We start from the raw sequence: 26,781 nt of genomic DNA, 5'->3' as shown, positions 1-26,781 counted from the left end.
CTCCTACTGAATCAAACAGAAGCAAATCTACCCTTTTCTCAGTCTCCAGAAAGGACACTTTGAACATATTCACCCCCAGAAGTGATAAAAAAAAAATGTCCCAATTTTGAACTGGTAAACTAGGAAAGCGTGGTCACCTGGAAGCGATGTACATAAAATGGAATAATCTGTGGGAGAGACTGAGCCAGAAAGCGGTTCTCGGGATCGTAATCTGGGAGATGTGGGAGGTACACGAACTCTTTGGGGAACTTGGTTCAGACACAGACATGGCTTCTCTGTGACCATCTCTCAGTGCAGGGGCTTGCAGCTCATGGTCCATATCTATCTTGTCCACTGTTTTATAAATAAGGGTTTTACTATGCTATAACCACAGTCGTTTGTTTTTTACATTGTCTGTGACAGCTTCTTTGCAACAATAAGAATGGCTGTCACAGAGATCTAATGTTATTTACTCAGGTCTTTTAAGAGAACAGTTTATAGAACGCCCCAGTTAGTGTACTAAGAGCTACCCTAATCACCTAAAAGATTTTATCATGGACTCCCAAGAATAACCTGTTTGGAAGTAGCTCTTTGGCCCTGGGCAAGAAAACAACTTGTTAGCTTTCATTGGAAAGTGGGGGGAGAGGGAAAAATGTGGCCATGTTCTCTTAATATTTTCCGATTGGCAGGGCAGGGTGATACAGGGTGATCATTCCTTTAGTCTCTGTAAGTGTTTCTGATATGCAGTGTTTTTTTTTTCTCCCTTTATTATACAATAAATAAACTTCAAAGCCTTCTGTTAAAAATGCTTTGTTTGACGAGGTCCTATTTAGAAATTATTTAAACTAAACATACAAGTAATTACTCCTTTAGAAAAGTATGTCTGAGAAGAATATGAATTCTGAATCTGAAGAAGGAGGTGAAGAATTAATAGAGGAATTGAACTCTAGAAAACATATTTTAACAAGCATAGGTGTAAAATAGCCACCATTTTTGAATGACAAAGGTCAAATAAAGACAAGAACATCTTCAAGTTTGCAGAAGATTTTCCCACTCCTCATCAACTAAAGAAGAACCCAAGTTGCTAGAGTTCACAAGTGTTTCACATTTCAATAGTTGCTAAAACACGGAAGATAAAACACTGAGAAGATATTTATCAAACACAAATTTATATCAAGGTAAAGGGTTTTTTTTCTTATAAAGCTTAAAAGTGGATTTTCCCTTTTTGTTGTTAAAAGGATGGGCAGTATGAAACTATGTTAGAGAGACCTCTATCACAACACCTTATATTTAAACACCACTTGACAGTTTCAAAGTGCTCTCATCCACGCCATCTTACTTAGTCCTCACAACAGCCCTGTGAGGTAGGTCCCGCGGGTATTAGTATCCTAATCTCAAGATGTGGAAATTGAGGCAAACAGGGTAAGTGACTTGCCTAACATCACACAGCAGGAAGGTACAGAGCTGGAACCAGCAGTCAAACCCTTAGACTCTGTCCAGTATTTTTTCCATTATCACTATTGCCTCAGGGTGAGTAATGTTTTCTATCAAAATTGAAAGGCTACGTTAGTTCGTTTCCGTGACATCATAACAGTAATTTAAATGACAAATACAAGAATAGTAGGTCTGATGACTTTACTTGACATAATAAAATTGGTGCAAAACCACTTTTGTCTACTTACTTGTAACTTTTTGGTCCAAATACATAAAATATGCAATATTTACAGCCTTTTCATTTTTTTCTTTTGTAAATGCAATGCTTTAAAACACATTATAAAGCACCATAGTAAAAATAGTCTACAGGTAAAAGTACAGAAGTAGGAAAATCCTACCCATATCACAGCTCACAGATGGGAGTCGCCATATGGAATCACTGATATTTCAGTGGACAGGGTTACAGATAAGCCATGGAGAAACAAATACTAAACTTTTTTTTTGGATAATGTGTGGAAATCCTTAAGAAAGCCTCAGATAATGTTGTCAACATTCTTATAAGTATCACCCCAATATTAGATACTGGGGAGATAGGAATCAGGAATACTGCTTTAACTCCTTTATCTTTTTACAATATTATTAATGGTTTTAAGTTGATTTTTTTTAATACTAACGATCATAAAATAAAATAAAAGCCTATATAAATATGGGCAAACCTAACTGTAGCAGAAATAGTTCTGAGAAAACATGATCAAACACTGCAATAGCCTTTCTTAAACATGATTCGCAAAAACAAAAACTGTCAAACACTTCTTAGCACTATCCAGCACAGCTGTGCACACAAACTTCCAGAAGGGGAGTGGCAAATGGGTTCATCTTCATTCAAGAAGAGGTAAAGAAATGCTTATTGAAAGCAAGAGAATCAGAACCTCTTCTGAAGTGGAATTCAGCCTTCTGGCTAACTTGCATGTGTGTTTGCATGTGTGTATTGTAGGCAATGCCAGGTCCCCCACACTGCAACCAGGAGGAGATAATAACTATCGTGAAAATGAAAACAAAGAGAAAAATGCCTGAAACGTAAGCACTCCTTATAAGGCCGACATCCCAGCCAGGATGTTTCTTGACATTCATGTCTGCTCCCCAGTGCAGGTCAGCGACCAGGCTCGCACACACAGCAGCAGGTGGAAGCTGGGAGCACGGAATACGCCAGAGTCAAGTTCGGGTTTGGAAGGCTCTGGCCACGGCTGCGCTCAGTTCGACTTAGGATAGATCTTTTCATAGAAAAAGTTCTGGGCCAGGATGTAGAGGTCTCCATCTTTCTCACGGACGGCATGGGCTCTGGTGAACTGGAACTGTTCCAGTGCAAACTCATAGAACTCGTTCTCCATTTTCCAAATGTCAGACTGCTGCAGCTTCGCGATGGTTTGCTTTGTGGGCAGTTTCTTCTCTGTGGTCTTCCTAAGGTGAGATTTCTTTCCTACTTACAATGGAAAAACAAGAAACGTAAATAATTCGGACAGAGCACACAGAGACATGCCTCTGGACTTGGGGAGATGGCTATGTTAACATGACACACTGAAGGGCAAGCATCAGCCTGCCTTAAAATACTATACACTCCAGCAGACCAGGAAGCCAACCTCGCCAGGGGCACACTCCGATAGAAAGGATCCTTGAACGAGGCAATGAAACGCCCCCACAGTGCACACAAGGACCAACACTCAGTAAGTGGAGGTTGTCACTCTCACACCACTCTAAGGCTTGTTCACTTATTTTTTTAACGACAAAAACAACAAAAAAATCAGTGTATATGAGGACAACTTCCTGGAGTCGGTCCTCTTCCATCACAGGCTCTAGGGATCGGAACATCTAACTTGGGTCATTAGGCTCACCCAGGAAGTGCTTTCACCTTGTTGAGACACCTTGCTGGCCTTTGTTTACTTAAAAAAATGTGATAAAACCTATCACCAAACTTAACTCTAATTCCCCCTCCCACATTTGCTACAGTCACGGAGAACTGAGGGCAGATGGCATGCTATCCAGCAGCTAGAAATAAAATCCATCAGTATGTGACTGAGCACAGGGTCTGCAAGCACACTTGTAGACAAACTACAGCAGCACAGCAGCTCATGTGTGCAGCCCTCCCGCCCGCTCTAGAACTCTAGTCCAGCTTGTTACAGACTCAACTCACAAACAAACAAGCAAAAGTTAGGGACAGTTTTAGAAAGAAATCTATCATGCACATACCTGTTCGGTAGAGGTCTGTAGCACCCCTGAAAAACCGGGGCAAAGCTGCCTCCAGTAACATGATGAAGTCTTCGAGCTCTTCAGTAACCCCCACCAGGAAGTACTCATTAATTAGGTTGTACTTAGCTTGATCCATGGCCCATCTGCTCCCCACATTCCTGAAAACACAGAAAAGGAATCAAAAACTCTGTTGTGAAACCTGCTGAGTGTTTTCATGCTTCTGCTGCTCCGCGTTATGGAGGAAACAGGTAGGCACGCATATGTGCGGACCTGCACGCTCGCACCACAGCCACAGTGTCATCATTAACACGCCTACAGCGGCATCTCTGGGAGGTGTGCCGGTGTCTACCTTCCTTTACTTCACTTCCAGCTTCCGCTCCCAGCAGTTCCATAGGCTCTACTAAAGGGTTCTCGAGATGAGCAAACTTGAAGGACAGTTTTAAATACACACGTCTGTGTCATATGTTCTCTTTTTGACTTCGTGTGAGTTCAATGTTTTATAACTCTGTTCATTCTGATTGCCCCCTTGGTAAAGTAGAGCTACTTTGTGCTTAGTGTTTATTTCTAAACATTTTTTTCTTTTTTTCCCATAAGCTTTTAGTGTTTCCTAAAATCCCGAGAAACAGAAAATAGGTAAGAAAAGGCTCTACTAAAAATCTTTTGTTTATAGTGTCAGCTAATGCTGTTCACAGGTTTCATCCCAAATACACTAGACTTCTGGGATCTAATTAGCACCAACATTCTTTATGCTTAGCTCTTGCTCTGCATTTTAAGTGCCAACGTGATCCCGGCAGTGGTGACTTCCCTTTGTTTTCTCTACTATTACATTTTTGGTTGTGAGGGTAGCTTTTAACAGCTGAGCCACCTCACAAGCCCTTTCTCAACTATTAGAACAAAGTCAAAACCACAAACCAAAAAACTGGCTGTGATACTATATACCTGTTATCTGGACACTTGGGAGGTAGAGACAAGAGAATCAAGAGTTCCAGGGCAGCCTGGGCTAAAAGAGATTCTATCTCAAAACAACAACACAACAAACAAAAAAATCCAACACTCCCCCCAAACAAACAAACAACAACAAAACCTCCAAAACAAAAAAGGCCCAAAAATATAAATCCCAAAACCAACAATAATAACTGCATTTGATTAAACCCACTGTGAGGGCATGTATACAATGAATCTTTCCAGAACATTTAAATGAAAGCAGATCTAGATATTTACACATTATGTGTAGTGCAGACTGAAATTCTCTATCTAGTCCTGCCTACCACACCCCTGCTCATGAGCTGTGAGAACGGACATACGGAAGATGACCACCTAAGCTCAGTTTACTTCCCTACCAGCATTCGGAGCTGTGGCCACAGAAGAAGGGGATCTGCAGCCAGAGCTTCTCTGGGGCACAGTCGGAGCCGCCTTCCGCCACGCATTCATCAAAGGTCTGCAGTGAAGACAAGAGCATGATCAAGTTAAAAGAGGCTTTTCTCTCTGTATGTATGTGTGCTTGTAAGTGCTTGTGTGCACGTACCATGGTGTGTGCACGAAGGTCAGAGCAGCCCTGGCTGTCAGTCCTTGCCTTATGGGGACTTTTATTCACTGCTGAGGATGTCAGGCCACCTGGCCACAAGATGGCGGAATTCCTTGTCTTCAGTCGCCAGCTCACCACAGGTCACTGAGCACAGGTGTGCACTACTGTGTCCAGCTTTACATGTGTTCTAGGGAGCTGAACTCACGTCCTCACACTTGTATGAAAGTGTTTTACCCATTGACTCCTCTCCAGCTCCCAAAACTTTAACAAGTTAGGAAGTACATAGGTGCAAGTAGGCGGGATAAGGTAAGTGAGGGCTGGAGAGCTGGCTCAGTGGTTAATAGTACTTGCTCTTGCACAGAACCTGCACACTCACTTCCCAGCACCCACATGGTGGCTCCCAACCATCCATGCACCCATCCTGTTGCAGTGTCCTTTCCGATGTCCTGAGAAAGACCAACGAGGCCCCACTCACTGCCTTGCCTGCTGTGCTTAACACACTTGTCTGCTTACTTTTGCCATAGCATCTATCCTCACCACATCAGTCTGTTCCACAGGTTCTTCTATGTATTATGGCACCCTAAATCTCTGTATCTTTGCTAGAATGTTCTTCCTCGGTACATTGATTCTACCAATCAAGGTTCCATGAGGGCCAGCCTTCCAGTTCCGCCTCTGGCTGAAAGTCATTTACTTACCCTCTTTTGAGCATACACACTGCCTTGCTAATAGCCAGCTCTCAGGAAGGGGCACCCTCACCTGCATCTCCATAACAGGCTTCATGTACTTTTTATATCATGTTCTTGCTCCTCAGCTATGGATAGAGCTTGAGAAGATCATGCTACGTGCATACCATTTCGAACACACCGCATGGACAGAACTGGTATGTTAAATGTTGCTGCTGCAAAGACTTTGATTCAGCATCGCTGGTGAACTTGGAGACAAGGTCTCTTTTCATTGCACAGATGAGGTAGCTACTCTGTTTCCTTGAATTCTCTTTACGTAAGTGTAGTGCTGCCCTTTGCCATCATGTCATTTAGGCATTTCCCTAGATGCTCTGTGTGAGGATGAGGGTTTTGATTGTTTATTTTGCTTTTTTCTTTAAAGACAGAATCTCACTATGTAGACCAGAGAGTCCTTGAATTCACAGAGCTCTGCCTGTTTCTGCCTCCCAAGTGTTGGGCGTGAGGTGTGTTTAAATTGGTTTTGGTCTGTGGCTATGCTCACGGGGATGATCTTGGTTGTTCAACTGAGGTAAGAGGACCTGAGGACTGTACTGAAGGGGAGGGGCAGGTACACGGGAGGGTCTGGAGGGAGGAAAGGAAAGGGGGAAAAGAAGAAGTATGTATTGAACAGAGAGAAAGTGAGCTGAAAACATGGATGCATGAGTTAACTGTTCTCTGCAGTCAGCTGGACAAACAACGCAAGTAGCTGCTTCAAGTTCCTGCCTGCCCGACTCCCTTGGAACTATGAAGCAAGTAACCTTTCTCTCTCAAGTTGCTTTTGTCAGGGCATTTTGTTACAGTAACTGTCTGATTTAGATTTTCTGCCTGAAGCCAACCTTTAAGAAGTGGCTTTAAAAAGAAAAAAAAAGAAAAGCAAGCAAGCAATAAATGTTATGTCTCCGCTTATTGCTATTATAGCCCAATTTTCATGAAATACTATAGTTCAAGGAATGAAGAGTACCGGGTCAGAAAGTTTCTGATTCCATGCCTGTCTCTAACAGGCCCTCGCTCATGTCACGATCCCTGTAGCTCAGTACAAAGACTCTGCTTCTTCATGCTTCTACCGGTCAGAACAGGACAGAAGATGAGTACGTTACTACAGAAACTCACCATCTCCACTACTATCCCATGTGTGCACATGGTTGTGTGTGTGAGACAGTCAAAGACAATACAAAGGTTGGCTTAAGTATAAGAAAGTAGCCTGTTAGGAGACTGCAATATTAACATTTTCCATAAAATTACTATGTTAGACGATGCAGACTACATGCAGACAACTCTGGGGATTTCATGCATACTATTTAAATTAAAACTGAATAATCATACCGGATGGCTATTTTAACTCAATTCTTTAATTAGCAAACTCCTGGTTCCTGTGTTCTTCAAGTATTTTAGTCCTTCAGGCAAAGAAAATTTAGATCTTCAAATCTGTTTTTAGGCAGTAGTTTTAAATCTGCGACCTGACTCAGGCAGACTAAAGCTGCCTCCCAAACCAAATGTTCTATAGGTCAGACTGTGAGTCTCTCTTGCAGGGATTCTGAGTGGCCATACAGTCATTGGCCATACAGTCACTGGACTGAGGCAGAATAAACGTGGGCAACTTCTGGGTCACTTGCTTATAAGGAAACTACTTGCTCTCTCTTCCTTTTTCCCAATGGACTACAAACTTGATGAGATAGTGGCTTGAATTCAACAAGCCACTGAAATCCTCCTGAAGAACAGTAGAGCAGCAACATATGAGGGCACTGGACATTTGGGGGACAGTGAGCCCCAAAGTGACCTCCAGAGTCTACATCTTGCCAGGAGTGCTAAATGCATGCATGTAACCCAAGCATTTGGGAGGCTGGAGGCTGGAAGTTCAAGTTCATCCTTAGGGCTACACAGCTGAGTCTGATGCTAGCCTTAGCTACAGAGGACCCTGCCAAAACATCAAAACAAAACAAAAACAAGCAAAACAATAATAAATTTTTAAAAAGTCAGCTGGGTGTAGTGACACACACCTTTAATCCCAGCACTAAGGAGGCAGAGGCAAGTGGATCTCTGTGAGTTTCAGGCTAGTACGTAGTGAGGCTACATAGTAAGACCCTGTCTCAAAACAAACAAACAAACAAACAAACAAAACTAGACACAAACACATCCCACACAACGCTTCTATTTGAGAATTTTACCTGAATTGTTTGTTTTAGCTGCTTTATAGCATCTGATGTAATTGACCCACCAAATGTGGAATAATAGGTTGGGTTTTATCCTCTGTGCTGGCTAGTTCTGTGTCAATTTGACATAAGCTAGAGTCTTTTGGGTAGAGGGAACCTCAACCGAGAAAATGCTCTCCTGGATGGCCTGTGAGCAAGTCTGTGGTATGGTACATTTTCCTGGCTGATGATTGCTGTGGGAGAGTGCACTTCACTACAGACGGTGCAGCCCTGGGCTGGAAGTCCTGGCTTTTATCAGAAAGCAGGCTGAGTAAGCCATGAGGAACAAGCCAGTACACAGTACCTCTCCATGGCCTCTGCTTCAGTTCCTGCCCTGCCTCGATCCTGTCCTAACTTTCCAGGATAATGGACTGCCAACTGTAAGATGAACCTTCTTCTCCAAGTTGCTTTTGGTCAGTCTTTTATCACAGCGACAGAAACCCTAACTAAGACACCTTCTTTATAGCTCCTTCTAATCTTTTTGGGCAAATGTTCCTTACCTGTCAGCTTAATCCCAAAAGGGCCACTAGGGAGGAAGATGTTGGGCAAAATAGCAACAACACAACAATCTATGAATAAAAAAAAATATGGTTGCACACATGTATTTCTGGTGTTAATTGCAATAGAATTTCTAAATGAATTTATGGTGCACCATTTCTGCTCCCATCCTACAGAGGCATTCCCTCCTTCTCTGAACGCCATTTTAACCCCTTCTTGAGATCACGCACCATCCCGAGGTTCCTTGTCCCACTCCAGGTTCTTGCACCCTTCACCTTTTGTTCTTCAGGTGCAGGAATATGACCAGGTATCTGCCATCTAAGTTCCTTTCAACACCAGACTTCTATCTTAGGAGCATCTTACTTCAGTTTCCACTTCACTTCTCAATTACCCTCTAACCAGCTGGATTCCACTTAAACCTCTTTCTCTGAGGTCCTCAAGGGTCTCCCCATGGAGAAAATCTAAAGCACAGTCTTCACTGTTCATTTCATTTACTCTTTTAAAATCAAACCCAGTTTTCTTTGGATTTTTGTTATAATATATAGACATTTGCTCTTCTTATAACTATCATCCCCTTGATGTTCTACTGGAAAAATAAATAACAGAGTACTTAATAGCTATCTTAGTTAGAATTTCTATTGCTGTGGAGAGGCAACGTGTCCACACCAACTGAGAAAGGGAGTCCTCCATTCTGTGCTGAGCTCAGGAGGGCTGCTCAGGAGAGCTGACATTACACACAGTGGTGAGCTATGCAGCATAGGTTCTGGGAACCAAATTGGGGTCCTCCACAAGGGCAGAAAGATCTTCCCACTGAGCCACCTCTCTAGACCTGGGTCCTTTATTTTCATGTATCGATGAATAACACTGGACTCAGAAAAAAATGTGTGCACTGGTTGTCACGCGTGCCAGCTGCCCAGACCCAAAACTTCGGAACACTTTAATATGTGTACAATGCACACATCTGGCTACGGAAGTACCCGTTTTCTGGGCCAGCAGCTGTGCTACTCACCATTGCTTCTGTACCGCACTGGGCGACTTCCACACGTCAACACTGAGCAAGGAGTGCGCTTACGGGTAAGAGCAAGCACATTACCTTTTTGTCTCCTTGTTTCCGTCTCCTCAATCCTGGTCTGTAATCATCTCCAAACCTCAGAAAGTAATAGTAGGAAACTAGCCTCTCGATAGGGTCCCTGATGACGTTAATATAAATTGGCTTCTTCTTCACACCGAATCTGAAACAGCAGAATTCCAGCTATGAGGTCAGCATTTTCATTAGTTCAGGCATGCCTTGAAACTAGATGCAGAAGTCTGAAGTACTGGTGGTATGTGGAAGTAATAAACTGAATTAATTAAAATAAAACTGAGTATGTGAAGACTGGAAAATATTTCATAGTTAGGACTCAATAAGCAAACAAGAAATAACTCAAGCACAATGGAGAATCACTACCTACAGCCTCAAGGAGTAAGGAGGCAGTCTGTCCTGAGGGGCTGGAGGCAGGAAAGGTTCTGCAGGTGTGGTCTGGCAGGCCTTGTCCACCCCCTCTGCCTCACTGGCTGTTTACTGAGGAGTTTAAGCAGCCACACAGCTGATGCTTACAAGAGTGCACAGGGAGGCCCTGAGACCGGATCCCAGCCAGCCGATCTATTACCTCACCCAGGGCCCTTGTGCGGCACTCAGACGCTGACACGTGTCCCGCCCCATCAACGGGCACACTGTGACACGTTTAACCCCACGCAGCCTTTAGAACTCATGAGTGGCACCCTACAGGACCCCATTGCTGGACCTGACCTGTACAGGCCTACCATGGCGGTCCTCCCACCACGTAATCTGTCGAAGCTGACAGGTGCCCCAGGCCTGAAGCGGCATGCACTACACCCAGATTCCCAGGGCGTCTGCCCAGCGTTCTTACACAACCATTAACAAACCCCATGAAAGGGAACTGACCTCTGCAGCACCCAGATATTCTTTACCAACACATGATGCAATATGCTAGCGGGTTTCTGTGTCAGCCTCTAGTTCTGCTTTACCTCACATACTAGTTCTCGGCTGGTTTTCCCAAACACCATGTGAGATCGCCTGCTCTTCAGAAACCAGAAATAATCCTCATTAACAGCCCAAATCAAACCTAAACTTCTGGGATTTTGGGATTAGCCTGACTAGCATGTTCAGGGTCCTAGGCTGCATCCCCAGTACCTCAAAAACAACAATGGTGACAACCCTATCCCCGATATCCCTGTTGGTTATCTCACATTGGTGCTTCTTACATTCTGGGTGCCGCCTTAGTTACTGTTTTCTTCAGTTCTCCTCAAAGCAGAAGCCGCACTTCCCACTATGGCCAGGCCTGCCTTCCCACGTCCACCACCCTACTCATCCTACTACTTGTTAATATACTTGTTAATATTCCACCTCCCCATTGTACCAAAAGCACAGCAGGGAGTAACTAGACTGTGCAAATACAGCAGGTGGGGGGAGAGCAGAACAAAGAAAGAAGAGACCTTGTTTTCTGGAGCTGACATTTTACTGGTGGCAAAGAACAGTATGTATTAGTGAGCTCAGATGGCAAACGCTGAGAACAGTACTTCAGCGAAAGCCAGGGCCTCGACAGGGATGTGACAGAGAACACAGTTCAAAACCGCTCTCCACCAAGCCATCACTGATGTTACATATGAAAAGGACACATACAGACCTGTGAGGAAAAGCATTCTGGGAAGAGAGAACCTCAAAGGATGAAGGTCTTGAAGTTTCTAGGGCCAGCTGTTTGGAGAAATAATAACATGGCCCCAGCCTCAGGGAGAGTAATGGAAAGACAGCAGAGGCATTGGGAGGCTTGGGGAGTGTGAGCATGAGGGCCCTGCAGATGACGCTAAGCATTCATTTTTATGAGTCACATGGTGGGCCGCTGGAGGGGTTCAGCAGAGAAGTGCAATAACTCATCTTTTCAGAGGTGACTGGCTACTGATTCAGAATGAGGGCTGTGACACACTTGTGTGGCCCTGATGACCACTGCATGCAGCACTGTCTGCCTTCATCAGACACCTGCAGTGCCCATGAGCTTTTGGTCTCAGGTAAAATCAACTCTGAGTGTGTCTTGCTAATGCTCGCCCCCAGCTGCACGGAGTCTTCTGAGCATCCAGAAACCAGCAACAATTAAAGAGCAAACAGCAATGTTGCAGACACACAGCAAGTACCATGACATGAGGACCAGTGGAGGCTACAAAGAGGCTGCAGCTGTTTTCCCTTTGTCTGGGCCTTTCTCACAAGTGTTGAGCGCCCCACTAAGCACACAGGTGTCGGCTATTAATTAGCTAGCGTGGACGGACTGGGAACTAAGCACTTACACTGTTCTGTGGGAGAACACTCAGCAGGGAGGCACTGGGAATACATAGGAGCCACTTCAGCTTAGAGAGACAGTCACGTAATAGAGGCTGCAAGGAGGGAACACGGCACAATGGCGTTTAGACCGCCTTTCCTGGAAACCCCTGTACTCTCCATTGGCTGCGGCCTTGCTGTGACCCAGGCCCTCACTGCTCTCCAGAACTCTCTAGAATGTCTGTGCTCTTCCTTGTCTCCTTGGTCCTGGACACATGGTCCAGGAGGCAGCAAAGAGGACACGGTACATTACAGACTTTGCCTGACACATGGACAACGTCTGTGAACACTCTCTCTGGGTGGCATTCGTTATGTACGAAACAGGACTTTAATGAGATAATCTGTGAACAGGAATGAACTATTACTTGTAGTTGCAGGAGGGTTATACAGGCATACAGGGCTGGAGGCAAGGGAGCAGCACAGAAAATGGGCATATGGGTCACAGTGCAGCTGTGTAAGAGACAGGCTAACAAGGTTTGCTGGTTTAACTTCTGCTATCACTTAGCTTAGATGGGGAGTTAAACAAATTCCACGGCTTAGAGGCTCTTCCTTTAATCCTGGCTAGTCAGGAGCTATTCCTGAAAGACCTAGGAGGGGAAGGTAGACATCCGTAAACTACTGACTGGTGAGAAGGATCCTCCTGGAAAGAGGGGTATGTTTATTTCTAACACACATATCTCTCTACTCACCAGCATGCCTGCTAAAAGATATGTCAGATATGTGGTTCACTAAAGGAACAAACACTAGGATCGTGTCTTTCCAACGACACTCGCAGGGCCTGGATGGAATAACCAAGAGCTGCTCAAAAAACAAGGGCTATGTGAGACGTCTGTGAGGAGATGATGGGGCTGTAAGAGCGCGGACAACCTCTGGGAAAACTGTATTTTGAGACTTCTGCAACATAGTAGATCTAAGCACCAATCTTGTTAAAAAGTTGTTGTGTGTGTGTTCGCTTGCAAGAAAAGCTTCCCTCCTCTCATGTGGGTCTTGGGAATGAAACTCCACTTGTCAGGCTTGCTGACAGGTGCCTTAACACCTGAGCCATCCCGTCAGCCACTAAATCTGCTTAAGTTTGGCTAGGATTAGTTGTATCTTGTGATGTACATATTTATGTGTGACTCTTAGCCATAAATGGTTCAGACTAGTGGCAGACTGCCTTTGCTCAGTTTCAAAAAAAGTGAGTAATCTGTTGGCATCTGTTGATCTCACTGATGATAATGTGGTATCAAGGACAGTTATCTGTTAGGATGACTACTCCAATAGATGCTCCTGATAAACAAAGAACTTAAGTTTATATGGGACATTCACATGAATACTTTCAATTTTCAGCAGAGCATAAACTCATTAGAAAGGGGGTTTCAATAAACTCATTAGTCAAGGACTGCAACTTATTCAATTTGATATTTATCCTGGCATCTTGAAAATGCCCAACCTATATAATTTAAAAATAGACAATATTAAAATCAATGACATTAATTTGCCATAAACACTCTGAAAACTGTTCATCATTAAGAAAAAAAAACCAGCAACTGAACACTTACAGAAGAAGCAGAGCTAGGTAAAAGGCTTTTAAAAAACTCAGATGGGGTTAAAACAAAGGATGCAAAGCAGAACAGATAATCAAAACTACTAGGTAAAAAGACATTTTTACTAGGTAAAAAGATATTTCTAAAACTGTAGAAAAAATACAAAGCCAGGACTTGACTGAGATGTTTTAAACATAATGTGCACTTCTTAGAAGTGAGTCCAAATAGAAAGGGTCTTTCATTTGTCATTTCCCCATATTCTTATGTTGTATGTTAACTAAACTGGAAAATTAAACACAGCCCGCCTTCCCCCCCACCCCATGAATTTACTACCTTTCCTCTAATGGCAAGTAATTTAACGAACTCCACCAAGCAGAGGACTATTCCAGCCAAGTGCAGAGGAGCTTGTTCTTGATCCTCTGTCCTTCTTGGAGACCTTATTTATTTTATGTGGAAGGTGTTTTGCCTGTATAAATGTCTGTACCACATCTGTGCATTGACTCCTTGGAACTTCAGTTACAAATGGTCATGAACCACCATGTGGGTGCTGGGAACTGAAGCCAGGTTCTCTGGAGGAGCAGACAGTGTTCTCCCCCCACAGTCTGTGTGTGTGTGTGTGTGTGTGTGTGTGTGTGTGTGTGTATATGGGGATGGATGGTAACAGGGACTAAGAAAACCCAGGACTTCTGTCCTAACTAGTGACTATTCTACTACAGAGCTGCATCTAAAGAACATTATTTGTTTTTACATTAAAAAGTATGTGTTTTGTATATGTGCTGTGTGTGTGAACACAGGGGTACATCTATCATAGTGTGGGGGTCAGAGGACAACCTTGTGTGTCAGTCCTCCTTTCCACCTCCTTTGAGAAGAGGTTTTACTGCTGCTGCCAGCAGGCTAGCTGGCTGGTGAGCTTCCAGGCATTCTGCTGTCTCTGGCCTCCTCCCTATAGGAGCCCTGGGATTGCAGATGCTTGAGCTACATGCCTGGTTTCTACATGGGTTCTTGGGTCCTCACAATTGTGATGCAAGCAGTTTTACGTCTGGAGCCATCTTCCTAGACCCTCATTTTAAAATGTGAGACAGGATGGCACTAAGTTGTCTGGGCTGGCTTCAAACATATAATCTTCCTGTACCAGCTTCCTTGGTAAATAAAATTACAGATATACGCCACATTCTCAGCTCAATAATATGTTTTGAAGGGCTGGAGAAATGGCCCAGAGGTTAAGAACTGGTTGTTCTCCAAAGGTCCAGAGTTCAATTCCCTGCAACTACATGGTGGCTCATAGCCATCTATAATGAGATCTGGCGCCCTCTTCTGGCCTGCAGGAACACATGCAGACAGAACATTGTATAAATAATAATTAACTAATTAATTAATTAGTATGTTTTGAAGAATAAAGTACTTTAAAATTGGTAAATGATGTTTCTTTCTTCCTTAGTCATGGAGTCTATGACCATCAAGCTAAGGAATAGTCACAGCTACAATTTTCTTGACTGAATACATTAAAATGCATCAGTTTAATTATGCTTAGCTATTTGTTTAAAATTAGTCTATTAAAAATTTCACATTACTTATTTTCAATAAAATGAGCCACTGTGAAAATATTCAAACCCAGTGCTGCTGTCAGTTTTTAACAAGATTATCTTTAAAAACAGATTTATCCATTTCAGGTCCAAGTACCTCGGCAAACACCAGAGCATTGCTCTCCATACAAGACTGTGCCCAAAGCAAAAGCAGTCAATATACAATTTAATAATGAAAACCTACAGTATTAGAAACCAGACCATGCCGAGAAAAAAAAAATAATCATTTAGGTGAAAGGGTAACAAACAGTCATGAAAACATAACGCAGCCCTCAGGGAAAAGATGCACGTGAGTAAAAGTTTACGAACAGGTTCAGTGCCTCTGCAGAGAGAATTTCTAGTTTATTTTAAAGCTGCCCATAAAATGCTTTCAATATTGCAATATGAACTATTTATAGAAGAGTGTACATTTAACTTGAAAATCGCAATTTTACTGGAAGATCTTAGGGATTATGAGGGGATTCAGGAACGTATCACTTTATGTATGTAATAACTGGACAATTCTTTCATTACATGATTTCCAGAGAAGTTAAGATTTCCTGTTATCTTATCCCATGATACACCTTTTTGCTCTTTTTCTCTTTCAAGCTTAAAAAGTTAGATTGAGCGAGAGCACTTTCAGCGTAAAGTTTACACGGAATGCCTTTTCATGTTGACAGCTGATGCGCATATCAACACCAAGAGGAGCGTGCCGCAGTCAGACCACATTTCTGGATGCCCCCGAAGTCAGCAGGGTTATTAGCAGAGCACTTGGACTCGACCTTTACTGTAATGGCACCATGTGTTCCACTGAGAACGTTCAAACTGATCCTAGGTTTAGACTCCTCCTTTTGACCAATTTTCTGCTTACTTCTTAATGATGCAAGGACTCTTGAGGGGGCCACAGAATGCTTGAACACTGTACTCTATAGTCATTCAAACTTTTCTTTAAGAGAATTAAGACAAAATTACCATGACATTCAAATGTAAAAGAAAATTGAAGGAAAAGCACATTAGGGTACCAAAAACTGAGTGAGAGTTTCTTTGTTTTCTCAGTCAGTGACCTGGTGAGCCATGGTCTGCCTGATTACCTTAACACCTGAGCACTCATGGAGTACTCCAGTTATGGGAGAAACTGTCATATAGTCCCTAACAGAACAGAACATGAATTCCTGTCATTCAATTTCTGAACACTAGAGGGCAGTAAAGCACTGGGAGGAATATTTAAATTACAGGCCTAAGAGTGGCGCGGTATATTCCACTACTTTTTAAGGAACTCATTTTCTTATAGGCTCATGACATACAAAGTATTCTTTAGTACATTATTTTGGATGCTACTTACTTTGAAAAATCCAAATAAGAAATGTGTCCATGGTAGAAGCCTGGCTTCATCTCGTTCCAGGTGGTTATATTCTTTACAAAGCGTACCTAAAAGAGGACACACTCATTACCTCACTGGCACTGTAAAGAAAACAGTAACATGAACTCAGTGGCTGGCTCTTTGATCACCGCCCCCTAGGGGGTGCAACCTTGCCAGGCCGCAGAGGAAGACAGTGCAGCCAGTCCTCATGAGACCTGATAGATGGAGGAGGAGGAGATCCTCGCCTAACCTATCAGTGGACTAGGAAGGGGTATAGGAGGAAAAGAGGGAGGGAGGGTGGTACTGGGAGGGGGCGAGAGAGAGGGCTACAGCTGGGATTCAGAGTGAGTAAGTTGTAATGAATGAATGAATGAATGAATGAATGAATGAATGAAAGCAGTAACCGTCAACAACAAAACACCCCCACTCTGGAACAGGATCCAGCCCTGGCATTTTGACAACTACAGAGCTGGAAGACTGGTCTGAAGTGCGGGCAGTTAGTGCAATCTGTACAGACTCCTTTACCACACTCAAGTGCAGCAAAGTGTGTGTGCACCAGGGGGTGGGAGGGTGCGGGCTGTGTGCATTTCACCCCCATGAAGGTAAAGCACGGTTGCCAACCTCGATAAATTAGAGTCGGCTAAGAGACAAGCCTCCGCACAGCTGAAAGGGATTTTCTTGATGAGCTTCTCTGCAGCAGGACCATCCCCACAGGATGCAGGCAGCATCCTCGGGTGGAAGCCAGGCAGGAGGCAGCCTGGGGATTTGCCTTGCTCCCCTGCACCTCACTGATGCTGCCTCCTTAGAACCGGATTCTTCAGCCTTTGAACTTGGACTGGAGATGAATTGCTTTCCAGGAATCCTCCTTCAGACTCAGGCTGAGACTCCTGATGTACCCAGCCTTGTGGACTCTCAGCAGCTCCAGGAAGATACCATTGTTGGACTACCCAGACCACCTCGTATAAGACAGTCTAATACTTGCTCTCCTTTATAAGGTTTTTTATCTTAATGGATGTGTGTGCATGTATCTGTGTGTTTCTATGCATATACATGCAGAAGCTCTAAGAAGGTGCTGGATCTCAGGCATCGAGATAGGTGATATGACCTGTTCAAGGCACGTGCTGCGAACCAAACCTGAAGAGGAGCAAGTAATTCTTAAAAACTGATCCACTCCAACCCGATCCCTTTTACTATACATACATATACACACATTTAGCACACACACACACACATATATATATATATATGTATGTATGTATGTATATAAATGTAGAATGGGTATTCTACCAATTCTGCTCCTCTAGAGGACCCTGCTGTTTTAATTAGGCTTTCTATTGCTGTGCTAAAACACCATGACCATAAGCAACTAAGGGAGAGAGGGGTTTATTTCACTGTTACAGTCCATTATCAAGAAACGTCAGAAACAAGGCAGGAGCGGATGCAGAGGCCACAGAAGAGTGCTGCTAACTGGCTTGTTCCTCTTGACTTGCACATTTGTTTTCTTATGCACCCCTGGATCACCTGCCCAAGGGCGGGGCTGCCAGCAAAGGGGCAGGCTTGCATATTTCAGTCAAAAAAATGCCCCACAGACTTCCCTGAAGGCCAATCCTACTGAGGTATGTTCTTAAGATTGCTTCCCAGATGAGCCAACATCAAGTTGACCTAAAACTAGCTAGCATACAGACAACTACACTCCCTATCAGTGACACACACTGAACCCAGGAAGGGGCAATCCAATGTAAGGAATTCTTGGAAGTGTGTGTGTATGAATAAAAAAATATATGTATATATTTAAAACAGGATCTCATAAAACCCTGGCTAGACTCAAGCATCACATATTCAAGGATGACTTCAAGTTCGTGATCCTCCTGCTCTCACTTCCCAAAGACTGGGGATATAGTTGTGTTCCACTACACTCATCTCATTCTATACATTAAATGTTTTCTTCTCTGACATATTATTAAAAAAGCAATCATTTAAAAAAAAGACATTCATTTTTATTTATGCTTCAACAAATTAATATAACTATCAAGATGATTATAAGATTTTAAAGAGTGGACATATAAGCTTGTTCAAATAAAACATTTAAAATATCCAAATACCTAAAGTTTTCTTTTAATTTTAAAAGTTATGTATGTATGTATATGTGTTGGTGTGTGGGTTTATGTACTGTGAGTATGTCTGCAGGTGTCCACAGAGTTCATTAAAAGGGTCAGCTCTCTTGGAGCTGGGGTTAGACTGTTGGATCCTACGAACTGAACTGAGGTCCAGTGCAAGAGTAGTATGCACCCTTAGCTGCTCAGACAACTCTCAAGGCACAAAATACTTCTTAATTTACTGGACTTGGAAGTATACAAAAAATTAACAAGGAGAATTCTGTATGTATACATTAATGATTTTTACGAAATTGAGAATTGAGAAAAACTGGTCAACTTAAAGAGTTTGAGTGCCATCAGCTACACAGTTCCTCAAAGGAAATGAAATCTGTACAATAGACAGCAACAGTGGTCAGGACTCTCTTCTGGAGACCAGATACACACACAGGGATGGCAAGTTCCCTATTCTACAAGGAGGGAAGGCAAGCAGACCATCAGTCCAGGAAATAGAATCTAAACTTCCAGTTTAGATCAAAGTTACATGGATCTAAGTTACAGCACTGACCTTGGGGACTGACTGAGGACAACTGCTTTCTACAGAAGGCCTGCTCGTGCATTAGGGAAAGGATGTTTGAGGTCACACATCAGAGGGTGTCCACTGAGGAAAAACAAGTCCTGGGACAGTTTTAAAGGGACACATTATTAACTGATACACTGATGTAAATGACAGTATAACACTAAGAGCTACATACATACATATATGTGTATGAGGGTCTTGTGTTCTTTTCTATTCATTCTTTATATTAAAAATATAAAATGGCAAAAAGTATTAGATAATATAAAACCTGAATCAGTAAAGACAACTGCACGGTTACATAAAATGTTCTTGTTAGAGTTAATTATGTTGTGTCCTATGAAAGTCAGTTACAGTATTTCTACCAGAAATAAAGAGGAGCTGGAGAGATGCTCAGTGATTAAGAGCACTGGCTGCTCTTCCAGAGGAACCTGTTTGGATTCTTAGCAATCACATGGCAGCTCACAACCACCTGGATTCCCAGTTCCAGGGATCTGACACCCTTCTCTGGCCTCAGCAGGCACATGGTGCATAGACATATAAGCCAGCAGAACATCCATACACACATGGGGGTGAGGGAAGGAGAAGGAAAAGACGTGGTGATTTTCAGAGCTTAAGGCACACCCAGAGTTGAGGATGTAATGTGGATGTGGTGGTTTAGGACAGGAATGAAAAAGGTGCTGCATGAAATTCTAAGGAAATGCTGCTGCAGAAAGCAAATGTCAGAGAGGACCAGAGCATACAAATATGAAGTAGAATGTGATGAGGGACTCAGGGAAATAGGAGTCAGACATACACTCCAAGCATCCTCTCTTTTCTGCCCAACACGCCTAAGTAAGGATGGTCAATATGAACCTGAAGCACCTGTGGATGAATGACACATCCGACCTGTGTTCTCTCCATGAGGCGAAGCCCAGGAGCCTGGGTTAGGCTGCTGCTAGGCCTCTCAAACTTGAAAGTGCAAAATGAACCACCTAGAATTCCTGTTGAGACAGATTCTGATGCAGCAGGTCTGAAGTAGTTAGTACCTGGAATTCTGCATTTCTGATAAGCCTTCAATAAGTGTTACTGCTCACCTCTAGACTACAATAAAGTAGTTTCAGAAGGTGTGGGCTTAGGAGCCAGCTCCTAACTTTATTAACAAGAGGCTTATTTTGTGGCACTTAGAATGAAGGCCTCAGGGCTACAGAAACTCTTGGGCAAGGTTATCCCCATACTGTTTCAGAAAAATACACTGAAATCCAGCAGGGTTTTTGATAAATGTATAAGCTACTACAGTGTATAAAACAGAGGGGGGCCGAAAAAGTGAATCCTGGCTACTGTCACTCACCTTCCCTCCCACATCTCCAGCAATAGCTGAAGCACACTAGAAGCGTTTCAAATTTAAGTACTTCCAGTTGGAGTAAGGAATAGTTTTAAGAGGCAAAGAACAGAAGAAAAGGAATGAATGCTATGCTATAACCAATCTTGAATTTATTAATAGAATCAGAATTTCAGACAGAGGTGGAAGAGACCAAGAAAATCCTGTAGCCTTTACTTTTATAAAGACACTGAGAACCACACTACCTAAGATTACTTAACTATCTGCCTATGCAACTGGGTGTGTGTGTGTGTGTGTGTGTGTGTGTGTATTGTGTTTTGGGAAGGATACTGGATCAGTCTTGTAGACACTAGGCAACCTTTCTGTTCTTGTACCAGCCCTATCCCCAGCCTTTCCTACTTATACAGCTTCAACAGAAGAACAAACAAGAAGGACTTGAAAGAAAACAGAACAAACATAATCTCTTGAAGACTCAAGGTATTGCTTAGCCACAGATCCCTTTGGAGCACATGCAAAGCCCTGGGTACAATAGCAGCACTGGAAAAATCAAAACAACACCAGTGTAACCTGGGTACTAAAATATTCAGATTTTGCTAATTACTATGGTACTCTCTCAGAAATTCAAAGATTCACCACTGGACTGGGAATATAGATCACTGATAAATAAAGAGTGTGTTTTAGCTTGGGTTTCACTGCTGTGACCACAACTCCTATAAAGAAAACATTCAACTGGGGCTGGCTTACAGTTTCAGAGGTTTAATCCATTATCATCATGGTGGGAAGCACGGCAGCGTGCAGGCGGACAAGGTGCTAAAAAGGGAGCTGAAGTTCTACATCCTGATGGAAGGCAGCAGGACTGTGTGCCACACTGGGCATAGCTTGAGCATACCTGACCTCAAAGCCCGCCTCCAAAGCAACACACTTCCTCTAACAAGGCCCCAGCTCCTAATAGTGCACTCCCTATGTAAAAGCCAACATTCAAACACATGAGTCAACCGGGGCTAAACCTATTCCAACTACCACAAAGTGCTTGCCTACCATAGATGATGCCCTAGGTTTGATTCCCAGCACTCAAGGAAATAATTTTCTACCTCTAAAATCTCAAAGTGCTCTTGATTCCCTTCCATCATAACTCAGCTTCCAACCCACTATGATCACTACCCGCTCAGTCCCACAGGCAGAGACTTCAATGGTGATCGGAAAGATTCACTTATTTTACTGTTTTCAGTAATGATGGGTTGTTGAGCACTGAAGAGTAAAGCCAAGAGACCCAAGTACAAATACCTGTGTAGGACTCTAAGCTACATAAATTTTACAGACTAGTTGAGGCAGTTTCAGGTGGATTATAACTGCTTTAAAATACCCCACACTGTCACTGTTGAGTTCTTCCAAACACATCAGATCTCTTTTTTATACAGCTTGTGCTGGCTGGCTTTTTACTCCTTAACAGATAACTTAGTCACTTTATAAGAGAGAAGTTTATTTTGTCTTCTAACTTTGGAGATTTAGTTTACAATCAGTCCTGTTGTTTTAGGTCTGAAGTGAAGCAGCACACCATGAAGAGAACACGGCAGAGCACAAGGGCTGTCCCTGTCCCCAGGAGCAGAGAGGAAGAAAGGAAAGGAGCCAGGCTCTAGAATTCTCAGAGGATCACCTCACCCACATGACGGCTCGCTCCCACCTGGCCCTACGTTTTGAGTTTCTCCCACCTCCATAACATGCCTCCCTAGGCCCACACCTCTGACACACAAGCCTCTGGAGCCATTAAAAGACAAGTTATAATGATAAAGACACGTGCATGTGTGTCTTTCAGGTGAACACCATGTAAGTGGCAGGTCACGGTCTCATTAATAAAGCCGCTGTTTTTTCTAATCTGCAAAAACAAAAGGAGCTAAGGTTTCCCTGTCCCTCCACAGGACAGAAGGAAGTGACAGGCAAAGGAATGATGTCAGCAGGGTAAGCACACTTCACACTCTGTCCTCTGGAAAGCAGCTGGGGCATGTCACAGTCCACTTACATACAGAACTTCCATACACACTTCTTCAAAGCTGTTCTCCATGGAGATACTATAAGCAATCCTTTAGAAAATGGCAGTTCTGAAGGTTTCCTTTTTATAGTATCAATTGAGCCATTTCCCTTTTAGCCATGTTTAATAGCTACCCTCTAGCTCTCCAATGTTTCCACCTCCACTTCCCCCCCACCAACCTGGTCCAGTCAGTTCTGTTGCTGTTTTTGCTTGTTGTTGCTGCCTGCCTTCCTGATTGGGTGGGAAGGTGTCCAGGAAACTCACACCTCCACAGGCTGGGAAGGTATCCCAGCTCTGAGGTGGGAGAGTGTCCCAATGGTATCCTGAGACAGGGAACACAGGAACCACCCAGCTCTGAGAAGAGGACCCCTCAGCAGAGATATTGCAGGTCCCAGGGAAGGGTTGCCCCAACCCCTGGTGAGCTGAGGAGCCTAAGAGCCTAAGCGCCACTCCTCCATTTCTTCTTTCTTCTCTTCTTCTGACAAGTGAGTCACAGCAGACTGTGAATCTCTTAAAAAAGAGAGGAGGGACAAATCTAGGAGCGGCTGCCTCTGCTCCTGGGAGAAGGCAATAGGGAACTGGGTAGACACAGCCTTCGTATAGGATTTCTTAGGAGGTGGAGCTTTCTAGGGCAGGGATTTACAGAGTGTGGATTGGTACAATTTCAAGTCCTGAGCTTGGGAACCAATCCTGTTCAGAGATTGGTCGGTTTTCTTCCTCAGTGACTGGTGAGTTTTAGTGGGAAGCTCAAGGATTGGTGGGTTTTTGTCTAGACTTTTCACCTCAAATTTTCATAATCTGGGATGAGTCCTACACTGAGGGGCTGGAGATGATAGTTAGAGAGGTCTGGGCAGAGGAGCTGGGCTGCTTTAGCTTTCTCAGAGAGAGAGAGGCCTGGCTACTTTTCCACCTTGAGGGATTATAAAGTATATAAAGTGTCTAGAATTTACAAGAGTCCACTGTGACTGAAGCAGGAATGGTTGTTGTCACCATGGACAGCTCCCATGGTAGCGGGTCAACATGGCTTGGGGTGCAGGGGATCAGGACGGCTTGGGGCGCCTAAGAAGGCTCACCCCACACCTTGGGGGCTGGAACAGGCTAGACTTGGGATCGCCACAGCTGCTGTTGCGGCAGGTGGTCAGATGGCTTGGGGTGGCAGGTTACCTCAGCTTGGTGGGCCTCCCCACTCCTTGGGTCTTTGGCTTCTGGGGCATTAAGTCTGGCCGCCACTTTGATCTCTCTGCTCTGCCACAAGTGTAGGCTGCTGTGATGGAGGATGGCTGCTGTGGCTCAGTGGCTTTCACTGCTGTAATGGCAGGCTGCCTTGGCTCTAGCCCTACAAGTTCCCCATACATCATTTTCCACCTTCTCACTCCTGTACCTCATGCTTTTGCCCACAGGGACTGGGTGAGCCAACCAGTGCACTTTACAGATTATTCCTTACATACCAGGTGAAGGGCAGTAAAACTCGACAGCATCAAATGACATTTAAGAGGCTGAAAGCATTGGACACTAGCAGAGGTAGAAGAGAGAATTCAAATAGTTTCCACTCTCTGATTGAAGCATGCTATCAAGAAGAATGGTTCAGAAAGTAGTTAGATACAGTACATGAAAATAATGCTTTTATGGCTAGCCTGGAGCAGATTCTAAACTATGGCTTCTGTCAGGTTTTATAACTCAAGCAGAGCCAGGCTAGCAAGTAATCACAATATACCTTTGGGGAAAAAACAAGCAGCGTAGGTGGTGGTACATGATTTATTTGCTTGTTAAATCAGACCTGCACCAATACTAAAGGAAAAAGCTGAGAAGGCGCCGTCGCAGGAACAGCAGGTAGGCCTCCATTCTCAATAGGTTCTACTCCACATTCTGATCTCTGTGATCACAAAAGAACACGTTTCCACTATCTGAAGGAGCAGGAGTATCCCGGAACTCCTTGGCCTACTTCCAGCTTCGTAATTATCTCTTGAGATGGAGACTACTATTAGCTTATGCAATTATTATACACCAACACCTACTGATAAACTTACTTCAATTAAACATTTCTTGTATAGCCACAGGCATATTTTTGAGTCTAAACCAGAGAGAAGGTTTTCTATACTAATGGGAAAAGTAGTGTATAAATAAAAAAGTATGGGGTTCAGGTGCAATACAGGGCACCAGACCTGAGCTGTTCAACTTTGGGAGGTAGAAAATCAAACTGCCATCAATCGGAGAGTTTTCTCTGCTTGTAGCTGTAACCATGGGGCTGAGGTCAGGAAAGGACTACTATCAAAATCTAGGCTGGTTCATTCACTGACATACGCATCATTCAACAAAAGCTGTATCAAGCATCTTCCACATCTTGGTCACTATTCGAGGCACAAGGCATGAGGGATACATTGAAAAAACAAGATGCCTTCCCTCAATGGTTTTGTATTACAGAAATAAACCAAACTACTATGTAAGATAAGTGCATAAATTGATTAGTACTTGGAGTGATATGATTCCAATATCTTGGAAGGGGTACACAGGATGGCTAGTCAAGGTCCAAGAGCCTGTCATTTAATATGGAGCTAAATGAAGAGCATGAAGACAACTAGCGGGAGATACATTCTACTAGGAGGTAAGAGCAGGTGGCTTGAAGTGAGAAAGGCTTGGCACAGTCTATGACCCAAAAAGCTAGAATATCACTGGATAAGATGTTGATGTAAAAGATAAGAGCTGAATTAGAATGGGTCTATTGGCTGGGATAAGAAATTTGGATGCTGCAGTGAAAGTAGAAACATGAATGTAAAGATAAATAAAACTTCCTGGAAAGATCGCAATGTGTCTTTGTATAGTGCTACTAAACTGTGTTCTAAATCGCTTTTCCAGAACTGCAACATCAAATGGAAGCAGCTTTCTAAAAATGCAGAACATCACACTACATTTTGATTCTTTACAGTTAAGAACCCACATTTTAACCAATGATTAGCTTACACAGAACAGGCTGTGAATGCTAGCTAGTGTGTTGCTCTGAGAAGTATCTGCAGCACATAGCAAACTACAGGCTCTAATAATAATGAGCACAAGTCAGCTTGAGAGGAGGTTAAAGAAACACATACACACATAATAGAGATATATTACTATGTTGTCCTTTAGAGCTAGATGCTTTCAATGTTTAAACCAAGATGGGTCACGTATAATCAACTTAAAAATATGAAAGCAGAATGGATTTAAGAAAGACCACACAGCATGCTGCCAATTATAGCTACTGGGCACAGTCACAAGATGGTTCTATGATATAAAGCTGTTTTTAACTAGAAGAGCTGTTTCCTGCACCAATTCTTTATTTCTAACCGATTTTATTTTATTTTATTTTTTGTGTATGAGTGTTTTGTCTGCATGTGTGTCTGTGTTTGGTGCCCACAGAAGCAAGAAGAGGGACTTGGGTCCCTTGGCACTGGAGTTACATATGGCTTAGATGCACCATGTGATTGTGGGAATCAAACTTGGGCCTCTGGAAGAGCAGTCAGTGCTCTTAACCACTGAGCCACCTCTTTAGCCCTCACCAATTCCTTATAGTTATATAAATTAAAAGCCACCTCAAAAACCTAACTCTAACAAAGGCCACTTCATTTTAACCTCTTAGTTTCTTGTGCTTTATGTTCTGTTAATCTCCTTGAAAGCCTTTCTTCTTCCTCTGTCCCAGCTGCTTCCTTCCAGACAGGAGGCTGGGGCAGAGCATCCCTGCATATATGAGTCTATCTTGTGCTGCACAAGCAAGGTCCTGCCTCCAAATGAACACACTCTACACTTTAGAAGTAGAAATGGTATGGTGCCAGCACCCATGAACTGCTCACCTGGACTCTTTACTGTCAACACATGGTCTCTCTTTATATGTTCAGACATATTCATTGTTCTCAAGTATCTGACAATGGAACACATCCACACTTCATTCTTTTTTTTTTTTTTTTTTTTTTAAAGTTGTCAACATATTATTTTTATTAATTTTGTGGGAATTTCATATAATATACATTACACTCATTTTCCATTGCTCATAGGTTCAAATTCCTTCCCATGTGTACACTAAAAATTTTTTCCATTAAAATACATCAATTGAAATATGTATTTTTCATGGAATCATTGGAACATGATCAGATTCTCAGTGCCAAGTCCCTTTTGAAAACTGAGTTCATCCTTGCTGGCACCACCCCCAAAAAGAAGCCATCAGTCCTGAGACACTATACTTTACAACCTCGATCAGAGTATTTCTTTTTTTTTTTTTTTTTTTCAATGCAGTTTATTCAGGAACATTGAACAATCCTCGGACCCCGGGGAAAGCCAGCCCACAGCTTAAATAGCCTCTGGGTAGCCAACCCAGGCGTGCCACGGGG

At 43.2% G+C, this 26,781-nt stretch overlaps 1 protein-coding gene across 2 annotated transcripts in view; it reads right to left on the bottom strand.

Annotated features, from left to right (window-relative positions):
- Window positions 1–1,129: 1,129 nt before the first annotated feature.
- Window positions 1,130–26,781, bottom strand: part of Hs2st1 (heparan sulfate 2-O-sulfotransferase 1) — a 136,531-nt gene continuing 110,879 nt past the window's right edge. Inside the window, exons 3-7 of one of the 2 annotated variants that reach the window (XM_060392590.1) lie at window positions 16,392–16,477; window positions 9,685–9,823; window positions 4,998–5,095; window positions 3,658–3,815; window positions 1,130–2,893 (exon numbers count right to left, since the gene is read on the bottom strand). In XM_060392590.1, the coding sequence (XP_060248573.1) occupies window positions 2,664–2,893; window positions 3,658–3,815; window positions 4,998–5,095; window positions 9,685–9,823; window positions 16,392–16,477 (711 nt within the window). In that variant the 3' untranslated portion in view covers window positions 1,130–2,663. The remainder of the gene's footprint in view (window positions 2,894–3,657; window positions 3,816–4,997; window positions 5,096–9,684; window positions 9,824–16,391; window positions 16,478–26,781) is intronic. The other variant, XM_060392591.1, reaches the window with a different exon arrangement.

Source organism: Meriones unguiculatus, chromosome 10 (genome assembly GCF_030254825.1).
Source record: "Meriones unguiculatus strain TT.TT164.6M chromosome 10, Bangor_MerUng_6.1, whole genome shotgun sequence".
In the NCBI taxonomy this organism is placed as follows: domain Eukaryota; kingdom Metazoa; phylum Chordata; class Mammalia; order Rodentia; family Muridae; genus Meriones; species Meriones unguiculatus.
This window is presented reverse-complemented; position numbering and strand designations above follow the sequence as displayed.